At 35.7% G+C, this 12,634-nt stretch overlaps 1 protein-coding gene across 1 annotated transcript in view; it reads right to left on the bottom strand.

The window, feature by feature from the left end:
* The window catches only part of PDS5A (PDS5 cohesin associated factor A), a 143,202-nt gene that overhangs the window by 60,538 nt on the left and 70,030 nt on the right, over window positions 1-12,634 (bottom strand). Inside the window, exons 12-16 of the mRNA XM_080796909.1 lie at window positions 11,886-12,037; window positions 10,271-10,384; window positions 7,833-7,914; window positions 6,492-6,540; window positions 6,098-6,237 (exon numbers count right to left, since the gene is read on the bottom strand). Coding sequence (XP_080653035.1) covers window positions 6,098-6,237; window positions 6,492-6,540; window positions 7,833-7,914; window positions 10,271-10,384; window positions 11,886-12,037 — 537 coding nt within the window. The remainder of the gene's footprint in view (window positions 1-6,097; window positions 6,238-6,491; window positions 6,541-7,832; window positions 7,915-10,270; window positions 10,385-11,885; window positions 12,038-12,634) is intronic.

Raw genomic sequence — 12,634 nt, forward strand, 5'->3', positions numbered from 1 at the left:
TTTAAAGTAAAACCTGAAAGTGTATTTAAAGTTGGGCATGGAGCCCAATATAGGGCTTTAATTCATGACCCCGAGATCAAGACCTGAACTGAGATCAAGAATGAGATGATTACCCGACTGACAAAATTAACTTTTAAAACATGATGTTTTTGTATTCCAATATAACCTTACATTTAAGTAATCCCTCATAATAATATTTTATGCATGCAATATTTAGGTATTCTCGCATAACAATGATATGTGATAATCTTAAGTGAAACTAGGGATAAGCAGCAAGCTAAATTAGTTTGTGACAACAAAAACCAACTCATTAGTTTGTAGCAACAAATCAACAGTTTCCTTATTTTCTTTACACAAGAAAAAAAAGTATACTCACACATACTTTCAGTGCACAAACAAGAAATTTTATAACTGAAAAGTAGTTGACAAAGCTTCAAACAGAAGTAATCATTTGTAATCCTTTTAGGAAACGACAGCGGAAAGAATAAAGAAAATGAATTCTTTCTGCATCCCTGACAGTATTTCCAAAATTTCTCACCAACTCAGGTAACAACGCAGATTGATACTACTACTGATATTTACTAATTACATAAATTATTTAGTATTTTAAGCACCCTTAACAAGTATCAAGGAAATACAGAAATAGTTCCTATTCTCTCTTTTTTAAAGATTTTATTTGAGCGCACTTGAGCTCAAGAACAAGTGGGAGAGGGACAGAGGAAGAAGCAGACCCCCTGCTGAGCAAGGAGGCAGAGGTAGGCCTTGATCCGGGCACCCTGTGATCATAACCTAAGCCGAAGTCTGACACTTTTCCGACTGAGCCACCCAGGTGCCCCAACCCCTATTTTAACAAGCTTACAATTTATTAATTTTGTTATTACAAAACAGCTTAAAAAGTCTGCATCTGGGGGCGCCTGGGTGGCTCAGTGCGTTAAGCCTCTACTTTCGGCTCAGGTCATGGTCTCAGGGTCCTGGGATCAAGCCCTGCATCCGGCTCTCTGCTCAGCAGGGAGCCTGCTTTCCCCTTTCTGTCTGCCTGCCTCTCTGCCTACTTGTGATCTCTCTCTACCTCTGTCAAATAAATAAATAAAATCTTAAAAAAAAAAAGTCTGCATCTATATATCCTTTGTTCTTCATACATTTTTCTTTTCTCATTTTGACAATAAAAAAATGTTTGCTTAAAAAAAAAAGTATTCTTTCACATATAGTGTTCCCTCTCATATACTTTTGTTTTCCTAATCAAAATATCCCATAAGAGGATTTTACAGTATCAATATTTCTTGCAGCTGCAAACAGTAAACTAGATAAAGGCAAATTCTCATGAGAAGCTGTTTCTAAAGGTTTAACTTTCACGTTACAGTGACCTGTTGTTTTTGGTTCCTGGAGAGAGATAGAGAGAGATGGGTGGGTTCCCCCACCAATAAGCAATTCTCCAGACACAAGCAGGATGTCCCACAATTCAGCTCAATTCTGATACTGTCTACCCTGAGGTAGCATCGGTTGGTTCCCAGAGGTTAAGAGTTCAGTCTTAAGGGACTGCTTCCCCCCAACCCCCAGACATCAGTTGAAAGCCCAGGTTGTCACCTACACTTCTGACCAACTGGCTGTAAATCTAGGTTCCCACGATCCCCTGCTTCTTTGGGTTTGACAAACTTGCTAGAGTAGTTCATAAAACTTTACTTCCCAGATTACTGGTTTATTATAAAAGGATGTAGAACTAGGGAAGAGTCAGAGGGAAGAGATGCACAGGGCAAGGTATGTGGAAAGGAAAGAGAACTCCTAATCCCTCTGTGAGCCTGCCCCTCTCCCCAAATCTCCACATGTCTACCAACCCAGAAGCCTCACTGAATCTTGTCTTTCTTGTTTTTAATGGAGGCTTCATTACATAGGTTTGAAGACCAAATCATTGGCAACTGGTGAATGAACTCAATTTCCAGGCCCTCTGCTCTTCCCAGATGTCAGAGGGTAGTAGGAATGACAGTTCTAACCCTCTAATCATGTGACTGGCTAGGCAGGGAAGCAGTCCCCACCCTCAGGTGAGTTTCCAAAGGAACTCATTAACATAACAAAAGACAACTTCCCGTCTCTCAGCACTTAGGAAATTAAAGGGTTTTAGTTCTGTGCCAGAAATGGGGGACAAGACCCAATATGTATTTCTTACTATAAATCACATCACACCTCATATCATTCTCACTGAACCATAGAAAGGTTAAATTAAAAGAAAAGAGGAAGCACATGATGATTGTTACTAAATATCTTGAGTTAGCATCTCTCTCTCCTTTTGTTCTTTTCTTCTCTACTTCCTCCAGGAACTATACCTATGTTAATATATACCAACCAGCCTTAACTTTCAGACTTCTAAACACAGCTGCTGTAAGGCCACATATTGTTATCTTCTCCTACCCTTCAAACATATTCCCTGCTAACCAATCACTAAGCTAGAAATACAGCAGTCATTCTTGAGGTAGTGGTCTAATCCCCACTCGCCCTTTAAGTTCGATTCGGGGATCACTTATTCTAAAGTAAGCTATTCCCATCTCCACCCCTGCTATTCCTTTCTGTTACCAAAGTGCACGATTCTATCAGAATACTTACCACACCGTATTCTCTATTGAAATATTTGCCTGCCTCTGTCACCTAAACTGCAACTTCAGTGAGAGACCATGTACAATACAACTTACTAAATCCACTCAGTGATCTATAATGGTGTCCCTTGATCGAGGGACAACCCAAAATTTGGCCTTCAGAAGATACAATGCATATTCAGATAACCCTGCAGGGAAGGGTTTTTTAAGGTGTGGTCCATGAAAGACTGGTATCAGAATCACTTTAAGACTGTTAAAAAGATGAAGATTTAGGATCCCTATCCACTTATTTTAAGTGTTCGTTATAAATATGTAACACCACAAGAATTACTTTTCATTTGCATCTCACAGGGCGGTGCAAGAGATCTTGTATTAGGTCATATACAAAATTTCATCTTATCTTATTCTAACAATCTTATGAGGCTGGTAATATTTATAGGTGAAGAAAAAGGAAGCTCAGAAATATTGAGTAACTCACCAACAGTCACAATCGTAGTATATAGCACAGCTGAAATTCAAACCTAGGACTGTCTCAAATGTTCAATTAATAAGCTTCCTGGAAAATCTTGAAGTTTAGCTCATAGGGAGGTGCTACAGCATAAAAGAGCAAGCAGAGCTCATGCTATGGCAAATATGCAATCTGTCTCTAGGACCAAGGTGTGGAAACTCAAAACCTGAAGTCCAAAGGGAAAGCCAATCTATCCAGCACATATCATAATACCATTGCTCATTCTCTCTCACTACAGCATCATGTATACATGTATTAATCCACAGTATGTGTCTATTACTCCTTGCTCAAAGTGTTTGATCTCCAGTCCCACAAATTCTGTTACTGATAACAGTCACCTCTTGAGAAGTGACTGCCATTTAGAAAAAAAGGAAGTGGTAGTATATACACAGTAGCAGGGGACAGAAAGGGACTCTCAGAGATGGAACAAAAGCTACATAGAGCAACAGAAAATAAATTTTGTGTATTTCTTTTTTTTTTTTTCTTTTGAAGATTTTATTTATTTATTTGGCAGAGAGAGACACAGTGAGAGAGGGAACACAAGCACGGGGAGTGGCGGAGGGAGAAGTAGGCTCCTTGCTCAGCAGGGAGCCCGATGTGGGGCTGGATCCCAGGAGCCTGTGATCATGACCTGAGCAGAAGGCAGACACCTGACTGAGCCATGCAGGTGCCCCAGTGTTTGTGTAATTCTTCTTTATTCTTTTCTTAAAACTTCAGAATGAAGCGGTCAGGAAAAGAGGAATGTGATACTAGAGGGTATATGTTAACTAGTACCAGCAGCCCTTGTGGATAAAGACAAAAGGATAAAGATATTCTGGAAAACAGGAAAACTCTTCTAACAGTGGCCATTTTGCTGAGAATTTAAAGGGTATTATAAATCCTATTTTGTACTCAATAATATACAGATAAGTTAAATAATGTGCTCAGAATACACAATGCTAATGTAAAAGCCAGAAATTACTGTGAAACATCCATCAAAGAAAATAAACTAAAAAACATGACTAGCAGAATTTTTTTCTTCTAGAATAGAGTTCTATTAGCTATTCTGTGGACCATTACTTAAAATATCCTCAGAATAACCACCCCCCAAGCCCACCAAAAAGTATTATTACTGTGCTCTTCCCAGTGCAACCGCGGTCCTCATCTCTACTTTGCGGGTTGCTAAAATCAGGAGTGCTGACTGGCTGCACTGCAGGGCCGTGGTATTCATCCTGAGATATTTTGGTTACAAACATCTGTTTTACATATACTTTTTGGATTCGGAAACTCTTAAGATATTTATGGTCCGACAAATAGTAGGAATTCATGTTATTTGCAATTTTTTCAAACTCAAGCTCAATTTCTGTTTTCTCAGACCAAAAACACCACTTGATTGTTCTTTCTCAAGGTCATTTGTTGAGCAGTACTCAGTCTGTACTGGCTCCTCCTACAAACAATGGAATGTATAGAAAGAACACTATTGAGGACCTGTAAGATCTAGACTCTACCTGCAGCTCAGCTACCATCACCAGCTAAAACCTTAAAATTCACTGTCTTTATTTGTAAAATGAAGTGGTTAAACCAACCCTTTCTTTTTTTTAAAGATTTTATTAATCTGAGAGAGCAAGTGCGAGTGAGCAAGCATGTGTAAGCCAGGAGAGGTGCAGAAGGAGAGAGAGAATCTCAAGCAGACTCCATACTGAGCGCTGAGCCCCATGTGGGACTCCATCTCACGACTCTGGGATCATGACCTGGGCCAAAATCAAGAGTTGGACTTTTGACCCACTGAGCTACCCTAGTGCCCTTAAAGCAACTATTTCTAAGGTCTTTTCAAAATATTTCATTCTATGAATTAGTAGATACCCTGCAGGACACAGTACTCTAGAACTAGAATAATAAATGCCAAAGACATAAATGCAACCTTTTAACTGTTTTCAGCAAACCACCCTGCTCAGAAAGGCAAAAGCAGAGGCAGTCTGAGCACTTGGCATCTCTTCATCCCTAGGCCAAAGAGAAGAGTCCACAGTTCTCTTCCCTAAATTAGCTTCCCCTCATCTCTTCCTAATTCTTATTTAAATCCACTTAGAGACCTAATATTCCAAGAATGAATAAAAAATACCTATTCCATGCTCTCAGACCACTTTGTATATACATCTATTATAGTCCTCATCTCTTTATACACAAATAATTATTGCATTCTAATTCTTTCTAGAACAAAGTTAGACATAAATATCTGAAATAATTTTCTTTTCTCTTACTCAGCTCTGTAAGCCTGGTCCCAAACACAGTAGTTGTAACATATGTAATACGACAGAAATATAATTTAATTAAATCCTACAGGGCAGTGCAGGGCCAGGCATTAGGATATATATACACAGATACACCCACAAAATTTTCTAATCATCTTATGAGTTTTTTAATATTTATAGATGAGAAAAATGAGGCTACAAAATACTGAAGAACTTACTAAAGGTCACACTGGTAGTTAATGGTACAGCTGAAATTCAAACACAGAAAAATGCTGAATAAATGAATGGATGAAGTTTTCCTTCCTGATATTTTCAATGAATACTGGTTTTCTATAAAATAAAGAATCCAGGAATAGAATGAAGACAAAAGCCTAAAAGGAATTACCTTATCTATAAATGCATATATGGCAATGTAACTGTTGCTAATTTATTGACAAGGGTTATTTCCATGCTAATCCGTGAGTGAAGAAAATGCATACACACATAAGCATTTAGAAAATTCTATTTACTTAACAAATGTCTACTAAATACAAAGCATACTGTCCTGCTCAATTCCTAGGACCAACCTCCCTGGCTTAGTTCTCTAGGTTTTTCCCAGAATTTGGTTAAAGAGTGGTAAGAGAGCTAAGCTAACCACAGATAATACTTCCGGATAATTTACAGTTCACAATATTGTTAAATTAACACAAATAATTTATGTAAAGCAGACTTTAATAAAATATAAATTTCAACAAAGCAAAGCCAAGAGAACACGTGCAGAAGTATAATTTACTAACCACACAAACATCTGCCTGTTTGCACGAACAGGTTGGGCTGATTAATAACTCCAGCTGAGATCGCAATTTTTCATCATCACCAAGAACCTGGTTAAATTTCTTCACAAAATCTTGTGCTTTCCCAGGGTCAGGCAAATTCTCTGTAAAATTGAAAGAGAATCAGTATTATAAAAGAAAAACTACCAAACTAAAAGCAAGCTCTCTTAAAAATTATGCTGAGCTATCAAAAACAATCAGCCTCACTCGTTCTTAGAAATTAAGATGATTACTTCTCTCTTAGTTAGTACTTAGTTAGTTACTTAGTTACTTATTAAATTGATAGTCCCATTATGTAAATTATTTGTCTGTTTTGATGTTTATTATACATATATACGGAATGAATAAACAAACTCACTTGCTATGGTCATCAGCTTTCCAAACATGGCAGAACAGTTAGCCTCTGACTGAAATTTAAAACAGAAACAAAATTAAGTCATATGTGTTACAAATTTCTGTAAGAAAATCCAATTACACATTTTTAAAGAAAAACAAACAAACAAAACTAAACCAAAACAAAAAACATCACAAACCAGTCACCAGAAAATCTACACCTTAAGTTGATAACAAAGAACTGTGGAGTGGCAACAACTATTAAGTTAGGACAAAAAGAAGGAAAGGTGGTGTCATAAAGAGGTTTTAAATATTAAAAAGGAGTACATAACTTCCACAAGGAAAACGTCTTGCCAGAATACTGAAGATAATGGAAATAATTCTCATCAAAATTACTGTGAAACCATACATCAAAGAAAATTAACTAAAATTGTTAAGAGTAGAAAAATATTTCTTCCTATTCTGAATAGTTCTATTAACTATTCTGTGGCCTATTACTTAAATAACCTCAGAATGTCCTCTGCCTTCCAAAAAGTAATTTTGTATAGTCCAATACAATAATAAAGTATTACTTTATTACTAAATTTGTATGACACTGGAATAATTTGGATCAGGAATCGGTAAACTATGGTCCCATGGACCATCTGTTATTGTTAAAGTTTTGCTAAAACAGTCACATTCGTTCATTTACTATTGTCTATGACTGCTTTTGTGATTTTGGAAACAGAGTTGAGCAGTTCAACAGAGACTTTATGGCTGGTAAAGCCTAAATTTTTGTAATCTGATCATTTATAAAAAAATTTTGCCAACCCTTGCTTTAGCATCAATAGACCCTTGAAGGGTCTCTGTCTACAAGTTCCTAGTTAAGAACACCTATTCTAGTAGCAAACACATTTAGAAATATATTAAGAAATTATTCACATTTCTTTCCCCCATCTTCCAGACGACACCGGGCAGAATTTTTTGTTAATTTGACTTTGCCATATTTATAGAATTAGTACCTAATTTGATACTGACTCTACAATGAAGGACCCCAAATCATGGAGTAAAAAAAACCCAAATCATGGTTTCTCAAAAAATTTTATCTCGATGTTTAATTCTAATTATTTGAAAATGGATGAACCATGTATAAATTCTCAGTATCTAAAATGATAAACTAGAAATTACCATTTATTTGTGCATGCTAGAAAATAATATTTTGTTATATTCATTTACAGTGAAAATACAGCTTGGAAAACTAGAGAAATTATGTGTAACCAAAATTTGGAAAACACTCAATAATAGTTTTCACTTGCTTCATTATATGTAACTACACAAAAACTGAATAATGACCATAACAAACAATTTAAACAAATCATGAACCTACTGTAGGTTGCTTGTGCAAATCCAACAGTTCTCGTACATGACTTCTAAGCATGTTCTGACACTTCCACATTTCATTGAGAGCTCTGTTAATAAATATGAAAAAATATGTAATATAACAATCTGGTAATTATTCAACTTTACTATTTTTCTTGCTGTATGGGACAGATACATCATGCTTCTCCATCTATTTAAAAATTTTAAGCAGCAGCACCAGCATTTATTTATAGGATTAAGACAGGTTAGTTTAAAGTAGTAAATAAAAGGCTTCTTATGAAAGAAAGTATTTAAGAAGTTTTAGGAGGATGAATAGGCTCTTTCTAGGTAAATGGGGACTGAAAGACTTTTTTTTTTTTTTTTTAAGATTTTATTTGTTTGAGAGAAAGAGAAAGTGGGAGGTTGTGGGAGGGGCAGAGCGAGAGGGAGAAGCATACTCCCCACTGAGCAGGGAGCCAGACGTGGGGCTTAAACCTGGCACCCCGAGATCATGATCTAAGCCAAAGAGTGACACTTAACCAACTGAGCCACCCAGGTGCCCTGGACTGAAAGACATTCTAAGCAGAGGAAACCATAATGTTCTAATACAAAAAAAGATAAAATGTCATCAAAATGCCTGGGATAGGTAACAATTTTTTTTTTTTTTTTACAGATTTGGGGCACAGAGTGTGAATGAAGTATTATCAGGAAGCGGGAACATACTGCAGAAAAGGATCAGATCATAAAGGTATTTTCATGGTAGGCTAAGAGGTATGAATGAAGGGCTGCAGAAATGAACTTCACAGAAATGATGCATATTCAAGGCATCAAATTTAACTTGAGTGTTTATTATTCTAGACTTCCTTCTCTCCATGAAAGCAATTTTTCTTCTCTCACAAACCCAGTTCATAATTCCAGGTGCCCAGAGGGATCTCTGAGATAGTAATCTATGTTGGAGTATTATTTGCCAATATTTTGAAATATAGAGAGATCAAAACCTTAGGCCAGGGATTTACTACCTAGGGTGAGCATCAGGAATCACCTGCAAATTTTTAAAATGGCCAATGTCCCCTAATATAATACACTAAGGACCCAACATAAGTTACTCTGCAGAATTTCTGCTGAAAATGCATAAGCCCAATCTAATAATGAGGAAACACTGGATGAACCCAAATTGAGGGGATATTTTATAAAATTGAACTGGACCATGCAATACTCTTTCCCAATCATCAAAGTTATAAACGATAAAGAAAGGCCAAGGAATGGCTCCAAATTAAGAAACTAGAGACATGACAATGAAATATACAATCTGTAATCCTAGAATGGAAAATAAAAAATCTCATAAAGCACATTACTGGAACAACTGAGGAAACTTAAATACACATTAGATTAGACAATGATATTGTATCAATGTTAAATCTCTTGATTTTGGTAAGAGTACTCTGGTTATATAAGAGAATATCTTGCTCCTAGGGAATATACACTGAAATATTTAGGGGTAAAGGGATCTAATGTCTGCAATTTACTCTCAAATGGTTCAGAAGAAAATATTTATGTAGAGAGAAAGAAAAAGTATATGCAAATGGCAAATGATAAAGCAAATGACAAATCTGGGTAAAAGGCATATCATAACACTTTGTACTATTCCCGCAACTTTTCTATAAGCTTGAAATTATATGAAAGTTAAAAGACAAATACATAAAATACAATATACACATATTATAATAATACACACACACGAGTTGAGGTTCTTTTCAGGATAATCGGAATTCTTAGTGACAGGACGTGTTTATTTTTTAAAAAGCTTTATTACAATGGAGTGACCACACATTCTAGCTGACCTGGGACAGTTAAAGTTTATGCCAATTGCCGGATCAAAAATATTAATAGTGCCTTTCAGTTTCAAAATATCCCAGTTCAGACAAACAATCACGTGGTCATTCTACACAGGGGTGATTTGAATATACTTTCCTGATTAAGAAGCAGTATTTAGTTCTTAGGATTTGTACTATAAAGCTCCAATAATGTAATTTAGATCCCTGTCAACAGGTAGACAAAAGTAATTTTGACAAGGGGATTTCTCTGAATCCCTGAAACTGTACTGTTGACTCAGTTGCCAAATATGTCTACACATATTGGAATATTTTTTGCTTTTAATTTATTTGAATTTCTAAAAATTTTCTGTATAAACATGATCTAAGGTTCTTTTTTTCCTTGAGACCTTGTGTGAGTTCAAGGGGTGGGTTGGGTGGGGGCAGAGGTAGAGAATCTTAATCAAGCTCCGTGCCCAGCCCCCCAGCAAAATCTAAGCCAGAATCGAGAGTCAGACCCTTAATTGACTAAACCACCCAGGCGCCCCTGAGGTTCTTGATTCAACTAGAAGCAACAATCCCATCAACAATTAGATAAGGTAAAGTAATTTTACAAAATCTTTAACTCCAAACAATCATTTAAAAAGTAACTTACTTGACAGCATTTGGATCCAAACTAGCATATAAATAATACAAGCATTTCATTCTCTCTTCTGTTTCCAAGTTGTGGGGGACAAGATACTGAGCAAAGATTTTCTCTACCAACAGTCTATGAAACAAAAAAATCCCAATAACAATTATTCTATTTTTTTTTTAGAAGCAATAGCCCTTTTATATTTTAACCACCTCATGCAAAGATACCAGATCTATGTGTGTAAATACAATGGAAAAGATTAGTAGGTGACCAGTTCCTTTCCTCGGAGTACAGTTTTTATTTGATTGTTGGTGGTTCTTGTTTTTTTGTTTTTGGAGTACTCTCTATGCCCAATGTGGGGCTTGAACTCGTGAAATCAAGAGTTGCATGCTCTATTGACTGAGACAGGCAGGCACCCTGGGGTATAGTTATTTTAAAATTTAGAGCTATGGTTGCTATTGTGGCTTCACTTTTTGTCAGTATGGAACATTTGTTCTAGAAAGGTTTATATGTTATTCCTAAATACAGGGTGCGAGGCTGTGCCAACTATTCTTCATCACTCCTGAGCTATAGGAAATTACTTATCAGTCAAGAACAGCTAATTCTAAAAAAAAAAAGAAAAAAAAAAAAAGAAAGAAAGAAACCCCAAAACCAAACCAAAACAACCCAACCCACACACCCACACATTAATTTCCTCCAGTTACAATCCAACTCCTTTCCCATGCGGTCATCTAAAATCAGGGGGATCTTCCTTCATATTACTACTTCCTGAAAATTTAGCTTTTCCTGTGTATATCTGATCTCTCTTCTCTCCACAGTCTAAATTCCTTAATGATACTGGAATAACCTAACTAGAACCACAAGAATAAGATAATACAAGAAATCTTCATTAATCAATAAAATACACAGCCAGTGATACATAAGTTATCAGTCTAATTCTATCAAACACTGCAAAGCACTTTGCAAAAACCAAAATCATTACTACAACCCAATATAGAATTACAAGTAATATTCAGAAAATGAAAACAATGTAAGTCCTTAACACAAGAAAAGAAATTTTGTAACAAGTATGGGGATGCATGTTAATTTGACATACTGTGGTGATCTCTTCCCAATATACACAAATACAGAATCATTACGTTATATACCTATAATCGTTATGTGTCGATTATTCCTCAATTAAAAAAACATCATAGCACTGCCTCTATTGATACCTACTGTGTTGTAAAAAAGTAAAAATAGTAACTAGCAGTTATTGAATAGTCCCATATTGACAGGCTTGGGCTAGGGAGCTTTATGTTCGTTTTTTATTTAATCCACATGACCATCTTGTATGGAAAGCTTTATTACTTTTTAGATAAAACCAAGGTGCACAGAAGTCAGCTGTGTATAAGAACACGTCTAATAAGGTGCAGAATGAAGATCTGGTCTCTGGTCTGACCCCAAAGCCCATACCCACTTCACTAATTATGCTACTTGACAATTTGTACCAGTCTTATTTAAACATAGAATGTATAAATATGTAGAAAGTGATTTCCAAATTTAGAAACAATTAAAAAATTAAGAAGTATATTATATGTCAAAAAAATCAAAAGCACTTTTATAGTCAACCATTCTACCAACATGCCAGACTCACTTGTCATCGATGCTATTCTGATAATAAATATGCAAAAGTTTGTCCTTTATCCAGCTGACTTTCTCTGCAGCTTCCTTTCCTGCTTCACCATGAAGACAGTATTTCTTATAAAGCTGAGCCAGACCCATCATAGCTTCTTTTCTTACTCGCCACTAAAAAGTATAAAGTTTACTGAATGAGCAAGATACCAAACTTTAGTATACTAATCTGCAAAAATTAGCATTTCTTCACTAGGTTTTACATTCAGACTTATATGTACCTAAGCTGGCATAATACTTATTTTCCTAAGAAGCAACAAATTGCTTTACCAATAATTTTGAATACTCCTATTCATAAATCAGACTATTTAAAAAGATTGTCTAAGGCAAATACTACTAAATCACCTACTAATTTATTTCCCTCACAGCCAAGCAATCAGTAGTAAATCTTACACATGATTTCATTAGATTCTGTCTAAAAAATCTGCCCAAGTTTTAAAACTGATGAAAAAGTAAAAGAGAAAGTATGTGATTTACCCTGCAACCAAAAGCCCTATCATCTGTAATGTTTTATCCTAATTACATTCATTTTGATATTAACTCAGAATAAAAATAAAATTTAGTATCAGGATCCTAAATTACAAAGTTGGAAAGCACCTTAGTGATCATTTTAAGTGAACTTCTTTACTTTATAGATTAAAAGGGCAAATGATTTACCTAGCCACATACTAGTTAGTGGAAGAAGACTCTTTGGGACTTCTAGAGACTGGA

The sequence above is a fragment of the Martes martes genome, assembly GCF_963455335.1.
Source record: "Martes martes genome assembly, chromosome: 2".
Lineage (NCBI taxonomy): Eukaryota > Metazoa > Chordata > Mammalia > Carnivora > Mustelidae > Martes > Martes martes.